Raw genomic sequence first — 23,459 nt, forward strand, 5'->3', positions numbered from 1 at the left:
CAGCAGTAGCGTGTAGATTTTTTTCAAACACCAAAGAGTAACTATATTTGGGCTTTTTTGTTTATATTTCCAAAGTCCCCCAATACTAAGCACATTGATATTTTGTACTAGGTGTAATTTAGGCCTGAAACGACTGGTTTCAGATATCAGTGGGCAGGTTTCCATTACACCTTAAATTGCGCAAATTGAAGTAGGGAACTGAAAATACACTTAATGGAAACATGGGTATTTTGAGAAAAAAACTTTCACATATTACAAAAATGCTTTTGCACTTATATGAGCTGGTGCTTCAGGTGATTACAAAAAATGAAATAGAAACTTTTTTCGCCATCACTGATGGCATGGCATTAAAAAAAAAAGGGTCACGTGACATTTGAAAATACATGACATGATACCTGTGGACTAAGTAAGAGATGGAGAGCTTGTTAAACATTACAACATATGACATTACGGCAACATTGGATCACAACGACGACGAACATACATCAAATTAATTTATTTCTGAATCCCTGTTAGCTCTGTGAGACATGCCCACACAATCTGTGCAACACAGAGGGGGCGTAGCTCCTTCAGAGCAGCAGCCACAGAAACAAGCCACTTATTAGAGACCTGAAAATGTTTCATCATGTGTCACCTCAGTATTTTTGCGGCATTTTTCTCTTTAAATTTTAACATCTATTTTGGATTGTTTAAAGCTTCATTTAAAATAAAAGCACAGCCACAAGGCTGACAACAGGGCTTTGGCGGCACTGTTTGAAGGAGTGTCTCTTTAATGTGTGCATATATATATATATATATATATATATGAACAAAGCATCATCATCATCATCTTCAGCTGCTTATGTTGGATAGGGTCACAGGGGCAACAGCTCCAGTAGGGGACACCAAACTTTGACTGGGGTATTCTGAGGTGTTCCCATGAATGTGTGGAGATATAATATCTCCGCCTAGTCCTGGGTCTTCCCCGGGGTGTCCTCCCAGCTGGACGTACCTGCAGCACCTCCCTAAGGAGGTGCCCACTGGGCATCCTTACCAGATGCCTGAACCAGCTCAGCTGGCTCCTCTCAATGCAAAGGAGCAGCGGCTCTACGCCGAGCTCCTCACAAATGACTGAGCTTCTCACCCTGTCTCTAATGAAGACCCCAGCCACCCTCCCGAGGAAACCCTGAGCACCATGGGCTCAGATTTAGAGGTGCTACCAGGCAACAGGACCACATCATCTGCAAAAAGCAGTGATGAGACCCTCCTCCCCCCGACTATGCCTTGATATCCTGTCCATGAATATCACAAACAGAATTGGTGATAAGGCGCAGCTCTGGCAGAGGCCAACTCCCACTGGAAACCTGTCCGACTTACTGCCAAGCACCTGAACACAGCTCTCGCTTTGTGAGTACAGAGATTGGATGGCCCTGAGAAGGGACCCCCTCACTCCATACTCCCACAGTATCTCCCGGGATACATACGCCTTCTCCAAGATCACAAAACAGATGCAGACTGGATGGGTGTACTCCCAGGCACCCTCCTGGATCCTTGTGAGAGTGAAGAGCTGGTCGGTTGTTCCACTACCAGGATGGAACTCACATTGTTTCTCTTCAGAGATTTGACTAAATAAATAAATGAAATTCAGCACATGATTAAAAAGAAAAAAGGTTTTCTGTCAAATAGTGTCCTTAGTAAAAATCCTCTGCGCACTTCTCTACAAAGAAATAAAATGAATTCAGCGTACTCAGACATTTACACACTTAATTTCCTCTTGTTGATCTGAGAAAATGAGCATAAACTATCGCACCAAAATTGCCGGTTATGAGTGAAAACACATAACGCTAAATGTTTATTAATTGAAGGCATGACGTTTGGCACCTTATGCCCTCCTGTGGGCAATAAGATGAGGTGCATGGTCTGTTCTGATTAATGAATACATATTTAATAAAAACACGTCTCTTTTTTTAATGATATTGCACGCCTTAAATGAACACTGGAGCGAGATAACATGAGACATGTAAACCGTAGACTCTGTGATCTGACATTTTTCACTAGCTCCTCTTTGCTGCTCAGAACAGATCCACTTCACTTTGCTGTTCGTTAAAAACAATCAGCTGTAAAATAAAATGAAACAGATCAGAGTAGAAAGTGATGGATCGGTTCTACTGTGTCTGTGAAACACTACAGACAGAAAGCGTGAGAGACCCAGTGCAGCTGTGGGACATCCACAGGGACGGACATGTGGGACACGACTTAGTCGGGGGGGGGCACAAACAGCTCCAGGCCACAGGCAACAGTCCAGCTTCAAACCAGCAATCCAGTTTGCTGCATCTTTAGTAGACACCATGCACAGTTGTCCATCCTCCTGAGGACGGCTCTGGCATGGAGAGAGTTTTTAAGACTTGAAGACATGCACGGCCCGCACGACGTACTGCCTGCAGATGGGGCACTCGCTCATCCTCTTCCCACATTTGGTGCAGGTTACCATGTGACCACACTCCAGCAGCACACAGTCGATGATGGCGTCCATGCAGATGCGACACAGGTTTTCATCAGCGGCCAGCTGAGCTCTTACACCGACTGCAGATGGAAATAAATCATGTTCAAATCAGTTTATTTTTCTTCCCAACTGCAGTTCTCATTAACAGCCCTGCACAGTAATACCTGCAGGAGTTTGTGGTGTGTTATATACGGTTTGCTGTTATTTACCCACATCTGTACAAAAAGCTCAATAATGTTGAATTTATTTTTTGTTGATTATTCAAAAGAAAATCTAAATTCGAAATGCTTTAACAGATTAAGAATTTAAATCAAGCAACATGACCAGTTTCCTGTTCTAGCTTTTCACATTTGCATTCACATTATGTATTGAAGTGACCGGAATCAGATTTTTTTTATTATTATTATTATTAAACCAGATCAGACAAAAATTACACTCACAACCACATATGTAAGCAGATCAAATCTGGGAAAGACAAAACCTAATCCAGATTACTTCAGTCTTTAATGTAAATGCAGCCTGGGCCAGACAACCTTCAATGCTGTGGGATCTGCAAAATAGCATTTGTAATTTCGTTCAGTTTCTGACATTTGTAGATGGAAAGCAATTCAAGAAATACAAAGCAATCAGAGATTGCAGAACCTCATCCCCCCGATTGGTGCCTGAGATGAAACATCACAATAGGAGGATTCCTTGAAAGCACATTTCTGTCAAGACAATTCAGATTAAATCATTCTTTCTTTAATATTTATTATGTGAGGGTGTTCCTCAGGTTCTAATTGACATGATACAGTCTATAATTAAGTTATAAATATGGATACTATTTCAGATTAAGCTTTTCTTTTGACGTTAGTCACCAAAGCAGCTTTGTTATGGATGTTACTCTGCCAGTTTTACTCCGATGCCCTTCCAGATACAACTATAATGTATGAGTATGGGCAGGTGTGGCCTCAAACCGGGGACCTTCTTATTTGGAAGCAAGTCTATTAATTACTTACACCACTGTGCTGCCATTAGTGATGACCAAATGAGGATTCATGAAGCTTTTGCATTTTTAATGAGCCCACTAGGTGGCGACGGTGACATCCAAGTAAAGGTTAATGTAACGTTGTTTTTTCTGAGCATAATAGATGGCAGGCTCTTCAAAACAAACAAAAAACTCTAAAGTACACAGCACCCGAGATTGCTTTGAGCCCTTTTGTGAAAAAAGCTGGCCATCTAGTAGCCGCAGACAAAAACAGCAAATGCTTCATGAAGCCCGATCTGACGATCATCATAAAAATGTAGGATATTTGAGCCAGGTGTTAAAAGCAAAACCATCCTTTTGAGTGGAAAACTTCAGTTAGAGCAAATAGAAATTTTACATTTCTGAGTAATTTAAGCCCTTAATCTGTTCGCTACAGGAGTAGTGAGTGAATTACTCTCATTTTTATCTGGTACCATGGAAACGCTTGTTTCTGACATCGTTCCTATAGAAACGTGTATCCTGCAAATATTTTGAAACCAAAACTAAGGCTGTACAATCAGCAGTGCCTCACATATGCACACTTAGAGAGAAGAATAGCAGGTAAAATATAGCTCATTATGCATTATTTATTTTTATGAGAATGTGGGACATGCGATATCTGACTGCTGGCTGAAGTTTGGCTGCTCCAGGTCTCGTAAGTGGACCCATCTCTTCCCTTTATATCAACAACCGTGCCTATTTAAAGCATGATAATGTAATTACACATAATGGAGACATGCTGCCACCAGCGTAATGCGATGTGAAGAGGTGAAAGCTCTTAGAGAGCACGTTAATGAAAGGATGAGAGAAAGACCTTCACAATGAGATGACAGTCACGGAGTGCAGAGAAACAAACTGCATCTGGCAGAAGACAATGACCTCAGCGATAATGTGGCACAGGTAAAAACTGGCTGCAACATGCCATGAGTGTCATCACACCACATGCACTGTAGGTGAGCACGGAGAAGATGGAAAGGGTGCTGTGCAGTGTTTCGTCATAAAAAACATCTTACCTCCAACGCTACTGTTGCACAGAGGTGGAGGATATGCAACCACTGATTTATAGATAAGAACAGGCAGCAATAAAATGCATTAGTGCAGGAAAAAAGAGAATTTACCCTTTAAAGTGAAACAATGTCGAAGGATGAAATTAAAAATTAGTTTTGCCAGCTATTTTTGCATGGAGACAGTAAAATATGAGTATTGATTAAAATATAATTACCTGCTGTTATGCTCACATTTTCCACTGTAAAAAAAAGAAAAACATATGTTCATACATACAGACAAAAGGTCATAATGTAAATTTTAGAGTGATGGAAGAAAAAAAAAAATCAGCTTACTGGATTTCCTGTTCTGCTCGTTTTCTCTGTAGAGTCGATGCACTCGCTCCAGCAGCTCCCATTTCTCACAGCAGCCCGAGTAATTGACAAAGTTCCTGGCGAGAATCTCTTTGAGCTGGCGGACGGAGAGGTTTTCTATCGCTTCCTCGTTGTCCAGATCGGACAGAGAGGCCCTGATCCTCCTCTGTGTTGCTGGACTGACCTGCAAGTCACAGACGAAAAACAAAAGGACCAAACTGCTCATTTTGATGATCGAACCTTTCAATAAAAATTGCAATGACTGCAAATGTGTTACTAGCAGCTGTTTTACTCAACCATAAAATTTAGAAGCAGAAGACAATACACTTATCTGATGATTCTGAATGTCGGTAGCTTCAGTTTATTCTGGTTCAACATTAAAATCGATTACATGAACCAGTCTTCAAAAGATAAGCTGTTATGGTAAACAATGTGGCTAATCAGCATGTTTTCTTAACTGATGTAACACATTTTCCAGAGTATACAGTAGTGTTCAGAATAATAGTAGTGCTATGTGACTAAAAAGATTAATCCAGGTTTTGAGTATATTTCTTATTGTTACATGGGTAACAAGGTACCAGTAGGTTCAGTAGATTCTCACAAATCCAACAAGACCAAGCATTCATGATATGCACACTCTTAAGGCTATGAAATTGGGCTATTAGTAAAAAAAAAGTAGAAAAGGGGGTGTTCACAATAATAGTAGCATCTGCTGTTGATGCTACAAACTCAAAACTATTATGTTCATACTGCTTTTTTAGCAATCCTGTGAATCACTAAACTAGTATTTAGTTGTATAACCACAGTTTGTCATGATTTCTTCACATCTGCGAGGCATTCATTTTGCTGGTTTGAAACCAAGATTTTGCTCGTTTACTCGTGCTTGGGGTCAGTGTCTTGTTGAAACACCCATTTCAAGGGCATGTCCTCTTCAGCATAAGGCAACATGACCTCTTCAAGTATTTTGACATATCCAAACTGATCCATGATACCTGGTATGTGATATATAGGCCCAACACCATAGCAGGAGAAACATGCCCATATCCTGATGCTTGCACCACCATGCTTCACTGTCTTCACTGTGAACTGAGGCTTGAATTCAGAGTTTGGGGGTCGTCTCACAAACTGTCTGCGGCCCTTGGACTCAAAAACAATTTTACTCTCATCAGTCCACAAAATATTCCTCCATTTCCCTTTAGGCCAGTTGATGTGTTCTTTGGCAAACTGTAACCTCTTCTGCACATGTCTTTTATTTAACAGAGGGACTTTGCGGGGGATTCTTGCAAATAAATTTGCTTCACACAGGTGTCTTCTAACTGTCACAACACTTACAGGTAACTCCAGACTGTCTTTGATCATCCTGGAGCTGATCAATGGGTGAGCCTTTACCATTCTGGATATTCTTCTATCCATTTTGATGGTTGTTTTCCATTTCTTCCACACGTCTCTGTTTTTTTGTCCATTTTAAAGCATTGGAGATCATTGTAGATGAACAGCCTATAATTTTTGCACCTGCATATGAGTTTTCCCCTCTCCAATCAACTTTTTAATCAAACTACACTGTTCTTCTGAACAATGTCTTGAACGTCCCATTTTCCTCAGGCTTTCAAAGAGAAAAGCATGTTCAACAGGTGCTGGCTTCATCCTTAAATAGGGGACACCTGATTCACACCTGTTTGTTCCACAGAATTGACGAACTCACTGACTGAATTCCACACTACTATTATTGTGAACACCCCCTTTTCTACTTTTTTTTTTTACTAATAGCCCAATTTCATAGCCTTAAGAGTGTGCATATCATGAATGCTTGGTCTTGTTGGATTTGTGAGAATCTACTGGTACCTTGTTTCCCATGTAACAATAAGAAATATACTCAAAACCTGGATTAATCTTTTTAGTCACATAGCACTACTATTATTCTGAACACTACTGTACGTTGCTCCAGAGTATAAATCACATCCGTCAAGCATGCATGGTGTGGGCACAGGGGGGGAAGATAAAAATCACACTGGGGTAAAAGTTACACCTTTCACCTTTTTTCCGTATGTGGAACAGTATTTCCCTGAAGGCAAGTTTAACAACAGAAAGGAACTCGGTGCCACACATGTGCACACCACAGCCTGCACTGTTACTTAACATAAGGACGTTTAAATTCAAACAATAAGCAATATGGACAACATATTGATGTTATTTGTTGCAGTACGGACAAAATAAATCATCAGATGGACACAACCTGCTGGCCCACAGCACTGAAAAGCTACAATTTATCATTTGGAATTTTTGCGCACTGTTGTGCATTTTGTTATTGGCGTTTATTCTTTTACTACACTGGTCAACCAAAAAAAAAAAAAGTTTTTTTTTTCTTGCATGGACTTTGAAAACTGATTTAAGGTAATTTTGGGGTGCAGAATCCAAATCTGAGCTCAGATTTCCTCTATTACATCACATTTTTTTTGTAATCTGTCTGTTCCATATTGATGGATTATGCAAAAGTCACGAGTTTGACGCCACTAATCATGCACTAATCATGCACAAAAGCAGCTTGAAAAGCATAGTTTTTAAACCAGGTTTGCGAAATGTGAACAAGAGCCATAATATTGTTTATGGCGCAGAAGAGGTGTGTGAGACTGCAGCTTTTGCTTTGTATCTCAAAAACGTGATGTGACTGGCAAAAACTAATACCAGATTCAGAGCTCCCAAATTACCCCAAAATCTGTTGAAAAACTCAATGCAAGAAAAATCATGCTGCCCAGTGTTATTGGAATTTATTTTGCCTAGTGATTTGATTTCTGTGAAATTCCCATATAAATATTTATTATTATTAATAATTATTAAAATAATTACAACAACAACAAATGCATGACTTATAAGGACCCCCTGCCCGCAAAATTAGTAAAAAAAAAAAAAACCTTAACTTGTACTCTGGAAAATGCAGTATTTTAATTAATATTTGCAATGTAATGTTTTAAAGAGCCTGTGCTGTGATGTTTAGAAGTCGAAGACAATGGAAAAATAATTACATCCCCTCCAGGTTGGTAACATAACTAAAGCCAGTGGGCCCCAGCAAAACTAGAGAAAAACGATTTAACCTTATGTTTCAGTTTTGTAGTTTGGAAAAAGGCTGCCAGTGATGTAACAGATGTGAAATATTTATCTGCTCAAATATCAAAATGACCCTTTAAAAAGGGACGCACGCATGCAATGGCCTCTCTAAAGTCAATGCATTAAAATGGAAGAAGAAAACAATCAATCAAACAAAAAACACAACAACAACAAAGCACTGCACCTCTATGATATTTTCTGCAGGTTCCAGGCTCAGGAGCGATGTTGTCGGTGTATCATCATGTTCCTGTTGGATCCGAAATCAACACATTGAGGAGGATTAAAGTTTCAACCTGTATGAAGCCACTAAAGTCCAACACAGATCCAAAATTATGGCCATGTAATCACAAAATGACTAAACACTGACATTATTCCAGCCCAGTAGAAGAGTAGACTCTCACTCTGAGCCCCTTTCACACCGGGCCAACATAGAGTTGCATAATGCGGCATACCGACTACGCCGCGCTTATGCAGCACTACGTGACAATACGCTGAGGGATGCAAAGGGGTCCACGAAATGGACACAAATTTTTTTTTTTTTAAAACATGTTTGATTTTTTTACTAGTGTACTCCGCTACTGTATGCAAGTCTACGTAACACTGTGCTACTGTACACCATGCCTCCACAATTGTACACTACCATACACCAGTCTGGCAAAAAATCCTTTTAAGTTTTTTTTTTTTTTTAATCAGTACATACCTGGATTGCAAGATTTTATTCATCCCGCTGAACTTTCCTGTTAATGAAGCTTCAAAACCACGGAAGAAGAAGAGGTGAGCCAAAGCTTCCCTCCAGCATGCAACATACGCAGTCATTCCTGCGTAATAGATCCGCAGCACAATGCAACTCTATGCAGGCCCGATGTGAAAGGGGCTTACTGTTCAGTTCTCTTTATTCATCTGTGTTACTTTCACATTAATGACATTTTCTTGAAATAACTGCACTTTTTTTTTGCTCACCAGATCAAGACTTTTTGCATTTCAATACTACAGATATCATCTCAGACATAGTCTAAAACTTGGAATATGGTGCCAACTCTTATTATTATTAATAATAATAATAATAATGGCAGATCCTAAAGGGATTACAGAACTAATGTGACTTAAAATTAAGATTTTCAGGCGAAATAGATTATTTTTAAAATTATGGTGAGCAAACACACAGTCACTTGCAGAGCTTTCAATAGTAGGATGAGAATAATCTTTTGTTTCATTAAAATAACCTTAAAGTGTTTCACTGACTGAAGCAATAATGCAGAAAGAAATGTAATTTAAACCCTTTTTAATATTTATACAGTCTTTTTTTTTTTTTTTTTAACATGATCGCAGGCCTCCCACCTCCCACCCTGACATCAGTGTGAGAGTGTGTTTGTGTGAATGGGTGAATGTGAGGCGTAACTGTAAAGCACTTTGAGCGTCTGGTGAAGATGGAAAAGCTCTATATAAATGCAGTCCATTTATAAGCAGCATAAAATGCATGAATGAATCAATGGATCAAAAAGAAAGTTGGGCTCTCTGAATTGAGTGTCTAGTGCATTTACAAAAAAAAAAAAAAAAAAACGCTGTAAGATTTAAAAAGCCTTTGTTGTGTGGGCCGCTGAAGAGGAGGTACTGCTGGCTCACCACCACCGGATGGCGCCCTGCTTGGAGTGCGGGCTTCAAGCACAAGAGGGCGCCAGAACCACTGGGAGTGACAGCCGTCAATCATCCTCAACACCAGCTGTCACTCATCATCTCATCATCACCATCACCATAAAGGCCGGGTGGCGACTCCACCTCCTCGCCGAGAAATCTCCTACGATACAAGGTAATCTCTCTGCTGACTTATACGTCAAATAATAATCTGATCTGTTTTGCAGCTGTTTTTTCCTGGTGGTATTTCCTTGACTGGATTTTCGGAGCTGCACGTGTGTATGATTGGAGGTGGAGGCTCTCCCTCCACAAGAATCAATAATCAAGGTTGCTGGGTGTGAGGATTCACACTCACTACCTTCTGTTTTTTCTGCCAGCAGTACCAGGGCCGACAACGGAGGACAGAGACCACCTGGGGACTCGGGGCTTGGCGGCTTCAGTGTTCTTCAGGCCGTTGGTGGTAGAAGCGGTGTGGGTCCCGGCTCTTCGTTCATCTGAGGTCTCCTATCTTCGAGCCTGCCCGCAATCCTCTTGTGTGTGATTGGCAGTACCTTTGTTTATTTTACGTTGTGTTCTTGTGCAACATTAAATTGTTACTCCTTCCCTTATCCATTGTCCGTTCATTAGCGCCCCCTGTTGTGGGTCCGTGTTACGACACCTTCCCAACAGGATTTCTCGGCCATTCGTCATGGATCCCGAGGGGCGTCAACCACAGCTTGAACAGCCAATGGGAGAACAGGGAGCGCAGGCGTCAGCAGGAGGCGTGGTAAGTGATCTGCAGCAAATCCTTACCGCTTTCACTGCTCAGTTACAGCTGGTAACTGAGCAAAATGCAAGCCTCAATCAGAGGATGGAGGCTCTCACCGCCAGAGTGGAAGCACGCGAGTCAAGCGTCGCTGCAGTGTCTCCTCCTGCTGGTCCGGGGCCTAATGTAGATGTTCCACTGGCCGTTCAACTACCCCCCCCACCGTCCCCTGAAGCTTACATAAGTCCTCCTGAACCGTACGGAGGCTGTGTGGAGACGTGCGCAGACTTCTTGATGCAGTGTTCGCTCGTTTTTGCACAGCGTCCAGTCATGTACGCGGCAGACGCCACCCGGGTGGCTTATGTAATTAATCTGCTTCGAGGTGAGGCACGCGCTTGGGCTACAGCGCTCTGGGAACAGCAGTCATGGCTTCTGACGTCATACGCTGGGTTTATACGGGAATTCAAACAGGTGTTTGATCATCCCAACAGAGGCGAGACCGCCTCGACCGTGCTGCTGTCACTGAGACAGGGGCGTCGGAGCGCGGCAGATTACGCTGTCGACTTCCGCATCGCGGCTGCGAGGTCGGGTTGGAATGACGTCGCGCTCCGCGCCGCCTTCATAAGCGGACTGTCTCCAGTACTGAAGGAGCATTTACTGGCTAAGGACGAACCGCAGACTTTCGACGGGCTTGTCACTCTGGTTATACGCTTAGACAACCGTTTGAATGAACACCGTCGGGAGCAGGCCGGGGGGCGTGGCCGGGCACAAGCCGTCCCTCTCTCTTCCGGGTCTGACGGGGTGACGTCGTCCTCACGCTCCATTGCCGGTGGGCTCCGTGTGGCAACAGCTCCCCCTGCTGACGAAGCTATGGACACGAGCAGGGCTAAAGTGAGATCAGATATTAAACAAAGGAGACTGGCCCGCGGGGAATGTTTTTACTGTGGCTCATGTGAGCACCTGTTAAAAGACTGCCCCAAACGGTCAAACACCAACGCCCGTCCTTAGACACTGGGCTAAGGGTGGGCCATAACATGTGCACGGGAAGTTCCCGCAAATCAGCACGAATCCCAGTGGTAATCCTGAGTGGGGATTTAACCCTTCACGCCCCAGCACTGGTGGACACGGGGTCCGAAGGGAATCTGTTGGATAGCAGATGGGCAAAGGAAGTGGGGCTCCCCCTAGTGGCTCTGCCTTCGCCCTTGAAGGTACGGGCACTAGATGGCACTCTACTCCCGCTAATCACACACCGGACCCAGCCTGTGACCCTGGTTGTGTCTGGGAATCACCGGGAGGAGATAGTGTTTTACGTGACATCTTCTACCTCCCGAGTGATTTTGGGTTTTCCTTGGATGGTGAAGCACAATCCCCGGATCGATTGGCCGTCTGGGGTCGTGGTGCAGTGGAGCGAAACCTGCCACCGGGAGTGTTTAGGATCCTCGGTTCCCCCCGGAATGACGGCTAAGGAGGAGGTTAAAACCCCTCCCAATCTGACGGCGGTGCCAGGGGAGTACCATGATCTGGCTGACGTCTTCAGCAAAGATCTGGCGCTCGCCCTTCCACCACACCGACCGTACGATTGTGCCATCGATTTGGTTCCGGGCAGTGAGTTCCCGTCCAGTAGGCTGTACAATCTCTCACGTCCGGAACGCGAATCAATGGAAACCTACATCCGGGACTCCTTGGCCGCCGGGTTGATCCGGAACTCCACCTCCCCGATGGGTGCTGGTTTCTTTTTTGTGGGCAAGAAAGACGGCGGACTTCGTCCATGCATCGATTACAGGGGATTGAACGAGATCACGGTTCGCAATCGATACCCATTGCCCCTCTTGGATTCGGTGTTCACACCCCTGCATGGAGCCAAAATATTCACCAAACTCGATCTTAGGAATGCGTACCATCTAGTTCGGATCCGGAAGGGAGATGAATGGAAGACGGCATTTAACACCCCGTTGGGTCATTTTGAGTACCTGGTCATGCCGTTCGGTCTCACTAACGCCCCCGCGACGTTCCAAGCCTTGGTTAATGACGTCCTGCGGGACTTCCTGCACCGGTTTGTCTTCGTGTATCTGGATGATATACTCATCTTTTCCCCGGATCCTGAGACCCATGTCCGGCATGTACGTCAGGTCCTACAGCGGTTGTTAGAAAACCGGCTGTTTGTGAAGGGCGAGAAGTGTGAGTTTCACCGCACGTCTCTGTCCTTCTTGGGGTTTATCATCTCCTCCAACTCCGTCGCCCCGGATCCGGCCAAGGTTGCGGCGGTGAGGGATTGGCCCCAACCAACGAGCCGTAGGAAGCTGCAACAGTTCCTCGGCTTCGCAAACTTCTACAGGAGGTTCATTAAGGGTTACAGTCAGGTCGTTAGCCCCCTGACCGCCCTGACCTCCACCAAAGTCCCCTTCACCTGGTCGGACCGGTGCGAGGCCGCGTTTAGGGAGTTGAAACGCCGGTTTTCATCTGCTCCAGTTCTGGTGCAGCCTGATCCTACTCGCCAGTTTGTAGTAGAGGTGGATGCCTCAGACTCAGGAATAGGAGCCGTGCTGTCCCAGAGCGGGGAGTCCGATAAGGTTCTCCATCCTTGTGCCTACTTTTCCCGCAGGTTGACCCCCGCTGAACGGAACTATGACGTGGGCAATCGAGAACTCCTCGCGGTGAAGGAGGCTCTAGAAGAGTGGAGACACCTGTTGGAGGGGGCTACGGGGCCTTTCACGGTTTTTACGGACCACCGGAACCTGGAGTACATCCGGACCGCCAAGCGGCTGAACCCCAGGCAAGCCCGCTGGTCCCTGTTCTTCGCACGCTTTGACTTCCGGATCACCTACCGCCCCGGGACCAAAAATCAACGATCTGATGCATTGTCCCGGGTGCACGAAGAGGAAGCCAAGGTCGGGTTGTCGGACCCCATCGACACCATCCTTCCCGAGTCCACTGTCGTGGCTACCCTCACCTGGGACGTGGAGGAGATCGTCCGGGAGGCCCAGACTAAGAACCCGGACCCGGGAAACGGTCCGAAGAATAGACTCTACGTTCCACCAGAGGCTAGGGCTGCCGTCTTGGACTTCTGCCACGGATCCAAGCTCTCCTGTCATCCTGGAGTGCGTAGGACCGTGCAGTAGTCCAGCAGCGCTTCTGGTGGGCGTCACTGGAAGCCGACGTCCGGGACTACGTCCAGGCCTGCACCACCTGTGCCAGGGCAAGGCGGACCATCGCAAGACCAGGGGTCTCCTCCAAACCCCTGCCTGTGGCTCATCGCCCCTGGTCCCACAGCGGTCTGGACTTCGTCACGGGCCTCCCGGCGTCCCAGGGCAACACCGCCATACTGACGATAGTGGACCGGTTCTCCAAGGCGGCCCACTTCGTGGCCCTCCCGAAGCTCCCAACGGCCCAGGAGACGGCAGACCTCCTGGTTCACCACGTCGTGCGTCTGCATGGGATACCGTCGGACATCGTCTCGGATCGTGGTCCCCAGTTTTCCTCGCAGGTCTGGAGGAGTTTTTGTAAGGAACTGGGGGCCACCGTGCGTCTCTCGTCCGGGTACCACCCACAGACGAACGGCCAGGCAGAGCGGGCGAACCAGGAACTTGAACAGGCTCTTCGTTGTGTCACCTCCGCTCACCCGGCGGCCTGGAGTAACCATCTGGCCTGGATCGAGTACGCTCACAACAGCCAAGTATCCTCTGCCACCGGCTCTCCCCCTTTGAAGCGTGTCTGGGCTACCAGCCCCCGTTGTTCCCACTTGTGGAGGGAGAGGTCGGGGTACCCTCGGTCCAGGCCCACCTGCGGAGGTGCCGCCGGGTGTGGCGGGCCGCCCGCCTCTGCCCTGTTGCAGGCCCGGACGAGGGCCAAGGCCATGCAGACCCGCCGGCGTTCCCGGCCCCTACATACCAACCAGGGCAGGAGGTGTGGCTATCCACCAAAGATATCCCGCTCCAGGTGACCTCCCACAAACTCAAGGACCGCTTCATCGGGCCGTTCCCCATCGCCAAGATCCTCAGTCCGGCCGCAGTGAAGCTAACTCTCCCGGCTCACTGCGGATCCATCCGGTTTTTCATGTTTCCAAACTCAAGCCATACCACACCTCACCGCTCTGCTCCCCCGGACCCGACCCACCTCCTGCCCGGATCATCGACGGGGAGCCGGCATGGACCGTTCGTCGGCTCCTGGACGTCCGTCGGATGGGTCGGGGCTTTCAGTACTTGGTGGACTGGGAGGGTTACGGACCCGAGGAACGCTCCTGGGTGAAGAGGAGCTTCATCCTGGACCCGGCCCTTTTGGTCGATTTCTACCACCGACACCCAGACAAGCCTGGTCGGGTGCCAGGAGGCGCCCGTTGAGGGGGGGGTCCTGTTGTGTGGGCCGCTGAAGAGGAGGTACTGCTGGCTCACCACCACCGGATGGCGCCCTGCTTGGAGTGCGGGCTTCAAGCACAAGAGGGCGCCAGAACCACTGGGAGTGACAGCCGTCAATCATCCTCAACACCAGCTGTCACTCATCATCTCATCATCACCATCACCATAAAGGCCGGGTGGCGACTCCACCTCCTCGCCGAGAAATCTCCTACGATACAAGGTAATCTCTCTGCTGACTTATACGTCAAATAATAATCTGATCTGTTTTGCAGCTGTTTTTTCCTGGTGGTATTTCCTTGACTGGATTTTCGGAGCTGCACGTGTGTATGATTGGAGGTGGAGGCTCTCCCTCCACAAGAATCAATAATCAAGGTTGCTGGGTGTGAGGATTCACACTCACTACCTTCTGTTTTTTCTGCCAGCAGTACCAGGGCCGACAACGGAGGACAGAGACCACCTGGGGACTCGGGGCTTGGCGGCTTCAGTGTTCTTCAGGCCGTTGGTGGTAGAAGCGGTGTGGGTCCCGGCTCTTCGTTCATCTGAGGTCTCCTATCTCGAGCCTGCCCGCAATCCTCTTGTGTGTGATTGGCAGTACCTTTGTTTATTTTACGTTGTGTTCTTGTGCAACATTAAATTGTTACTCCTTCCCTTATCCATTGTCCGTTCATTAGCGCCCCCTGTTGTGGGTCCGTGTTACGACACCTTCCCAACAGCCTTGACGTGCACCAATTATATGAGAAAAGAAAAACTGAAGGGTGAGATTATGTATGAGTGATAAGAGGAGGGATGTTAAGGTTTGTGCTGTTGGCTGCAGCTGTGCCGCCGTGGGGAGTTCTCATCCAGTCTTATATAACGAATGCAGTCGCTGTAACGGCCTAAAAAAGCTGAGGGCTTAAGCTGCATATCTGGCTGGTCTGAGGGCTGCGTGTGTGCACACACACACACACACACACACGAGCAGATGTTTTCATCCGTCATATGGATGTCTGACCAATGCACAAGAACTTTGTGAAAATCTCACAAAATACAGCGAAACACTTAACTCAGAACATAGCACTCCGCCAGATGAAAAAGAGCAAAAACATAAAGAAGGAATTCACAGAAGAAGAAGAACAAAAAACTAAATCAAGAATACACACGGGGGGATGTTTGTTAGGAAGATGAAAGGGACACATCATCTAATCATCCTGCACAGATGGAGGGCACATGCCAAATAATTACTGCGTATGAAAAGGAGTAAAAATGTGCGCGTGTTTGTGCGAGAGCCTGCACACCATCGAGCTCTGAGCGTTCACGTGTACGTGCGCCCTGACCTGGCTGGTGGTCCCTGAGCTGTCACTCCGGCTGAGCGCGTCTCCCTGAGAGGCGGACAGGACCGAGTGTTCCGAGGTGGAGCGTGTGGCCAAAGTAGGCGAGGCGGCACGCGAGTGGGGCAGCGAGTGCAAGCTGTCTGTGTCATCCTCCTCCTCCTCTTCTTCTTCTTCACGAGTGTTCCCATCCTCCTCCTCATCCTCCTCTTCATCCTCTTCCACCACCGCTCTGGGAATCTCACCCGCTCCCCGGTGGCAGAGCACCAGGTCCACGAGGTCCTCTTTTTCCCTGCAGGTGTCTGTGGGAATGTTTCGCAGCAGAAGGTACTGACGGAGGTCTTTGACGCGGAGCTGCATGAGTCGAGGCCTCTGGAAGGCTGTGCCGCGCAGGAGGTGGCAGGTGGTGCAGCAGCGCAGGTTCTCCTGAAGCACCGAGCACAGGGCGCAGAAACTCTTCTTACAATCACAGCAGATGTGCTGCAGAAAGACACACACACACACACATCATTTACACAGGGTGACACATTCTGCTACTGACACCAGCATTTTTGCAGCGTCTGTTTTTTTTTTTTAATATTCCAAAGCAGGTTTTATTTTCACATCATTTACTATTTGTTAGAATAGTCACTTTATGATATCACTGATGAAGATACAGAATGCTTATGGTCACTTGGTGGAGGCAGACGTGTGTGTCCTCTGAGTGCCATTCTAGTTTTTTTTAATTAACTGATTGATTAATTAATTAATTTGGGGTGGGCATGATTAAGGTCCAGGAATTATTTCCCAATTTTTTTTTATTTTTTTTTTAAGATATCACAGAGGAAATTACATTTTGGCAGAGGTAGGCACTCTAATGATTAAGTTTGTAAAAGAAAAAAAAACGAAAAAAAAAACAGTTCCACTTTTATACCATCAAACAGAACAGGAATACAATATTAAAATAAAAAAATTGTTGAAAACAATGACTAATTATTATTTTGTTGCCATTGTCATACCTGCGTATTTATATTTATTTAATTATTTTAATTTTAGAAATAAACAAACAGATTCTTACAAACTAGCTACAGACGCTCCATCCAATTCAAGAGCTCAGGGCATATAGGCCGTATCTATTTTAAACGAAAAAGTGTGTATATATACACACATATATATATATATATATATATATATACATATATATATATATATATATATATATATATATACACACACATATATATATACACACACACATATATGTGTGTGGAAACTCAAAGTCAATGAAATACACTCTGGTACTCGATGTTTTCTGACATTTTTTATATCGAGCAGCAAGACCGACACTTCAAAGTGGGCAGCAAAGTTGGTTGGTCATGGCAGCGAACATTTTCTTATCACTCGTGTGCAAACGTGCTCATACTTCACCCGAAACTCATTTCAAAGAAACAGATACTTTTATTGTCAATCCCTGGTGTGTCTTTTTTCTTCACTGTGAAAATATCACACACACGTAAATCCACAGAGCGGTGGTCTGTGGATACGGATACAGCTATCTGAAGCAGTGCGTGTGACTGCCACACAGCTACACTCTTATCAGAGTCCATGTGTGCACGGACCTTGGAAAGGAAGGGGCCAAATGATGCATGAAGTTCTCGCCAGTGGGTTTTGCATTAAAAAAAAAAGTGCATAAATTACAACTCTGCAGACAGTTTTTAGGTTAACTTTATACCTTCCAGTGAGTTTCCACTTTACATATATTTCAATGCAGCATGGAAGATCAGCCTGCAGAGAATTTAAACCTGGTTCAGATAAGCAATCTGTCTCATTCAATGTCAACACTTTTACTGTGGATTAAGTGTTTCTGGCTGAAGAGTCCTTGTTGGTGCATTCAATGACAATATGAAATTGTATGCACAAGATATTCTGTCTGATATTCAAACCTGAAATATGTAACACATGGTTACTGTCAAAATGACATTTCAAATTTAAGGAACCAAATAAATAAATAATACCTGCTTAGTACAGTTAAGGTGGGAATCGAATCCACGACCTTGCTGTGCGGCAACAGTGCTAAGCCACTAATCCACTGTGCTGGCAGGGGGGGATTTTCAAATTAAAACTCACTTTATTTTTGATTGAGCTTGGAATATTTCATTGCTTCTGCAATGAAATATTTTATTTTCAGAAAGTCAATGAATTATTGAAGTTAAATCTTCCATAGATGCACCAAGAAGGAACAATGCTGTCACATCTGCACACAAGACTGCATCACTCTGACTGTACACGATTAATCCTGCAGGTTTTGTGTTTTTTGTGCATGCACATTTTTAAACACATTTTAGTTCAAACAGAAGTGCAGAGAAGGCGATCAAGTGCAGGATCGGACTTGATGGACGGGCCACAATATTTCTATTTAATAAGCACAAAAAATGCAAAATGCATGAGTCATTTGATATTTAAAGACTTCACAAGCACTGCAGCATGTAAGGGAGATTTTTCCAATGTTCATGTGTCCAAAATTGTCACCATGCTGCACGTACCTTGCGTCTGAAGACAGAGAAGGCCAGTCCACAGGCCTTGCACAACTGTCCGCTGCTCCCTGAGCTGGTTGGAGGGTAGGTGGAGTAACCAGCACTTGGAGCAAAGCGAAAGGGCCCCGCCCCTGCTCCGAACCCTGGCTGCTGCGCCCGTACTGTGCCAGTGCCCATCACCTCATTCAGCAGCCCACAGCATGACGCCCACATGGATGACGCTCCCGCCTGTTGACAACACACACAAATACACATATTCACAAACATGCGTCAAGAACTAAACATTAATATGTTTTGCAGCTCATGCCACCTGTGAATAAATCTCACATTATCATGTTATAGTAGCGCAAAGTCTAATAACAGTTATGAAGTCCAGCATAATTATTCCAAATAAGCTGTACTAAAATTCAACTGTATAATTAATACAAGCTTATATTCAGCCTTCTTTGCATTTGCAGTATTTAGTTAATGACAGTGTATTGAAAACCATGAAATTAATATAGAGACCGATTTCAACTACTCATATACGTTGTAAACTGCAGTTAGAGAGATATTACATTTAATCAGCTTGCATAGAGAGTATCAAGTGTGTATGTTCTGTGTTGTATGCAAAGGTAGACAAACTCAGAAGATTTTGCACTCTCAAACTGATTTAGAAAGAGGGCTCTAAGGTGAAGTCTCACTTGCCCAAGCAACCTTGCAAATAAATGACTTTCTCCAAAACGGCTTTAAGAATTATGGTTTAATTTTTATTAAATGCGTAAAAATTCTGGAAATCTAAAATATTCCTGGGTATATGCAATGAGTTTGTGCACTTCCAGAAGTTCTGCACAGCAGCAGCAGCATTCCAAAATAACAACACATACAATATATATATATATATATATATATATATATATATATATATATATATATATATATATATATATATATATAGAGTGAGGAAAATAAGTATTTTAACACCCTGCGATTTTGCAAGTTCTCCCACTTAGAAATCATGGGAGGGGTCTGAAATTTTCATCTTAGATGCACGTCCACTGTGAGAGACAATCTAAAAAAAAAAAATAAAAAAAAAAATCCGGAAATCACAATGTATGATTTTTTTTTAATATAATTTATTTGTATGTTACTGCTGCAAATAAGTATTTGAACACCTACCAACCAGCAAGAATTCTGGCTCTCACAGACTTGTTAATTTTTCTTTAAGAAGCCCTCTTATTCTGCACTCTTTACCTGTATTAATTGCACCTGTTTGAACTTGTTACCTGTATAAAAGACACCTGTTCACACACTCAATCAATCACACTCCAACCTGTCCACCATAGCCAAGACCAAAGAGCTGTCGAAGGACACCAGGGACAAAACTGTAGACCTGCACAAGGCTGGGATGGACTACAGGACAACAGTCAAGCAGCTTGGTAGAAGACAACAACTGTTATGATTATTTATTAGAAAGTGGAAGAAACACAAGATGACTGTCAATCTCCCTCGGTCTGGGATTCCATGCAAGATCTCACTTTGTGGGGTAAGGATGATTCTGAGAAAGCTCAGAACTACACAGGAGGACCTGGTCAATGACCTGAAGAGAGCTGAACCACAGTCACAAAGATTACATTAGTAACACATGATGCTGTCATGGTTTAAAATCCTGCAGGGCAGCAAGGCCCCCCTGCTCAAGCCAGCACATGTCCAAGCCTGTTTGAAGTTCACCAGTGACCATCTGGATGATCCGGAGGAGGCATGGGAGAAGGTCATGTGGTCAGATGAGACCAGAATAGAGCTTTTTGGGATCAACTCCACTTACCATGTTTAGAGGATGAGAACAACCCCAAGAAAACCATCCCAACCGTGAAGCATGGGGGTGGAAACATCATACTCTGGGGGGTGCTCTTCTGCAAAGGGGACAGGACGACTGCACCGTACTGAAGGGAGGATGGATGGGGTCATGTATTGCGAGATTTTGGCAAACAACCTCCTTCCCTCAGTAAGAGCACTGAAGATGGGTCATGGCTGGGTCTTCCAGCATGACAATGACCCCAAACACACAGCCAGGGCAGCTAAGGAGGGGCTCCATAAGAAGCATTTCAAGGTCCTGGAGTGGCCTGGCCAGTCTCCAGACCTGAACTCAATAAAAATCTTTGGAGGGAGCTGAAACTCTATACCTTACCATACCTGAAAGATCTGGAGAAGATCTGTATGGAGGAGTGGACCAAAATCCCTGCTGCAGTGTGCGCAAACCTGGTGAAAAACTACAGGAAACGTTTGACCTCTGTAACTGCAAACAAAGGCTACTGTACCAAATATTAACATTGATTTTCACAGGTGTTCAAATACTTATTTGGAGCAGTAACATACAATAAATATATATATATAAAAAAAATCATACATTGTGATTTCTGGATTTTTTTTAGATTATGTCTGTCACAGTGGACATGCAGCTAAGATGAAAATTTCAGACCCCTCCATGATTTCTAAGTGGGAGAACTCGCAAAATTGCAGGGTGTTCAAATACTTATTTTCCTCACTGATATATATATATATATATATATATATATATATATATATATATATATATATATATATATATAATATATATATATATTAGATATATATATATATATATATATATATATGTGTGTGGTGTGTGTGTGTGTGTGTGTGGTCTACCCCATCTGTCATGCTCAGTCATCACGTTATGGGGTAACTATGTCAGGGAATTCAATGAATTTTTGACCTTGTTTGACCATTACTTTGGAGACCAAGCACACTCAAACTACACAATTATCAATCCTATTAGCCCCCTTGTGATACATTTGACACTTCAGCAGATGGCTTCCATCCATTAAAGGACATGTTGCATGTTTTTAATGGTCTCAGTTAGCAAGACAAACTTCAAGGGTCATGATTGTAAGTCTCTCCACCTGCATGCACTAGTAATTAGTGATGTAGTTTAATGCAAAATATTCCTCTCCCTGAGTGAATTAGCAGGTGCATTTCCAGAAAAGGTCTTACTCAGCAATCCTTGGCATTTCTCAGCATGTGACATACATTTTAGAATGAGCAGAAACATCCTGATGACCGACAGACAGAGTGACGAATGCAGTTATGTCTGATAATGAAGCTTCTGAGCTTTCATTTGAAAGTGATGGCTCGGATTTACAGAGGAGATGACACTTCACCCTGAATCTCTTACTTTTCAGAGTCCGTTGGATTTTGAAGCCTAACGTGCTTTTACAAGCTGCCTGGACACACAGATGTATTTCTTACTTTGGAAAAAGTCAGAATACATTATTTTCAGGGTTTTCTATCTAACAAGCTACAGTCGTGACAGAACTTGAGCTGAAGGCAAAGCTGCTGAGGACTGGTGGACTCGGACATGTTCTTTGGCTGGTGATCCATGTGAGGACTTATAGTGGACCTGCATTGTTCTTCGACTGGCAATCACGCACGCGATGCGTGCATGGGGGCTTCTTTGATGGTGTGGACTTTACATTTGGAAATCTTAACAAGTGGGTGAGTGGCATGTTCAGTTTTTTCCTCTTTGCAGTGTTCTCAGTGGAGCTGGTAGGCTTTACTTTTAATTTCCTTTGAGAGAGTCTGTTGGAATTTGGATCTTGATGTGTGTGTTGTGCAGCATGCTGTTTTAACATGCACCTCTCAGATGTTTAACTGCTGCTGTGAATGTGGATGTTTAATGTCTCCACAACATTATTTTTCTGCACAGATTAAAAAAAAAAAAGTTTGGAAATGCAAAAGTGACTGCAAAAGTAACACGATCAGTGGGATCGTACTTCTCGGATTGCTTTTGTTTTCAGCTGCCCAACTGACTCAAATCTGAATTATTACGCATCAACGACGGTGTGGCTACAAGACAGTTTATGCTTCAAACTGTCTTGAAATATTCTGCATAGAAATCGTGGCATCTAGTGTACACCTCTACCCCCACAAAACAACTACTGACTGTGGCTCAACTTGCGCTGATGTGGAACAAACTCTTTGAAATCTGAAGATGGAGATATGCACAAATGATGCTCCATAGTGATGATGGTCACAGTGAATTACATAAAGTCACATATAGCTGGAAAAAAAAAAAAGTCTGAATAAGCACATAAGCACACCCAAACATATCTTCATGCAGTCTGAACAAGTGTGTAAGAATAGGATCAAAACAAACACAGACGCTGGACAACTACTGGCTTCTGGCCTAATAACTTTGACTGAGGGGGAAAAGCGAGAAAACAGGAGATGGCACATTATCGAGAGTGCGCTTTAAGCATCTTTGTGAGGAAACCTAATTAAGCGTGAGTAGCCTCTAAAAGCTCCTATTAATGACACTCTCGTGAGCGCTGTGGATTCAATTTCTCTGTTGCTGCATTATTTTACAGTTTGCTTAATAAATGCAAAATTAGAACATGTGTTCAGCGTGTAACCGATGCAACCAACAGTTTGTGGGTGTCATACTGAAAGGAGACAGACGGCTGATGTTAGTTCTGTTTCATGCCCCCGGGGAAGGAGCTGAGCTTCATACAGCGCAACAGTGATGCTGACGACGAGCGCCCGTAAGGACAGAATCTGTCAGATGTGTTTTCTGACCACAAGACGGGACGGGGAGCAAAGATGGAGTTCCTCGGAGCATACTGATGAGGAGTAAGAGAAGGAGGACGAGAGAATATGTCTCCTATTGTTCCTGCTGGTGCACAATCAATAGCTGACATAAGCAGAACGCTGGCTTGCCGTGGTTCCAGGCTCCATGCAAAAAAAAAAAAAAAAGAGAAAAGAAATTCACAAGGTCTTGCCACATCACAAGGCAAGACCACAAACACCCCGAGTGCCGACTTCAGCCGTCTCCTTAAGGAACGTTAGGAAGGAGGCGCTATATGTGGCGCCACAGTGAGAAACTGGAAGGTTTGTTCCTGCTGCGCTGAGCCACCCGGACACTCAGGAAGCATTTTTCAAGCTCAA

At 44.6% G+C, this 23,459-nt stretch overlaps 1 protein-coding gene across 3 annotated transcripts in view; it reads right to left on the bottom strand.

Annotated features, from left to right (window-relative positions):
• Positions 1-1,938: 1,938 nt before the first annotated feature.
• rnf34b (ring finger protein 34b) overlaps positions 1,939-23,459 on the bottom strand; it is a 58,548-nt gene continuing 37,027 nt past the window's right edge. The window contains exons 2-8 of one of the 3 annotated variants that reach the window (XM_034192087.1): positions 18,507-18,725; positions 15,991-16,410; positions 8,133-8,195; positions 4,829-5,030; positions 4,711-4,734; positions 4,502-4,543; positions 1,939-2,562 (exon numbers count right to left, since the gene is read on the bottom strand). In XM_034192087.1, coding sequence (XP_034047978.1) covers positions 2,378-2,562; positions 4,502-4,543; positions 4,711-4,734; positions 4,829-5,030; positions 8,133-8,195; positions 15,991-16,410; positions 18,507-18,725 — 1,155 coding nt within the window. In that variant the 3' untranslated portion in view covers positions 1,939-2,377. Of the gene's footprint in view, positions 2,563-4,501; positions 4,544-4,710; positions 4,735-4,828; positions 5,031-8,132; positions 8,196-15,990; positions 16,465-18,506; positions 18,726-23,459 lie in introns of all 3 variants that reach the window. The other 2 variants (XM_034192084.1, XM_034192086.1) reach the window with 2 other exon arrangements.

This window comes from Thalassophryne amazonica, chromosome 17, assembly GCF_902500255.1.
Source record: "Thalassophryne amazonica chromosome 17, fThaAma1.1, whole genome shotgun sequence".
In the NCBI taxonomy this organism is placed as follows: Eukaryota; Metazoa; Chordata; class Actinopteri; order Batrachoidiformes; family Batrachoididae; genus Thalassophryne; species Thalassophryne amazonica.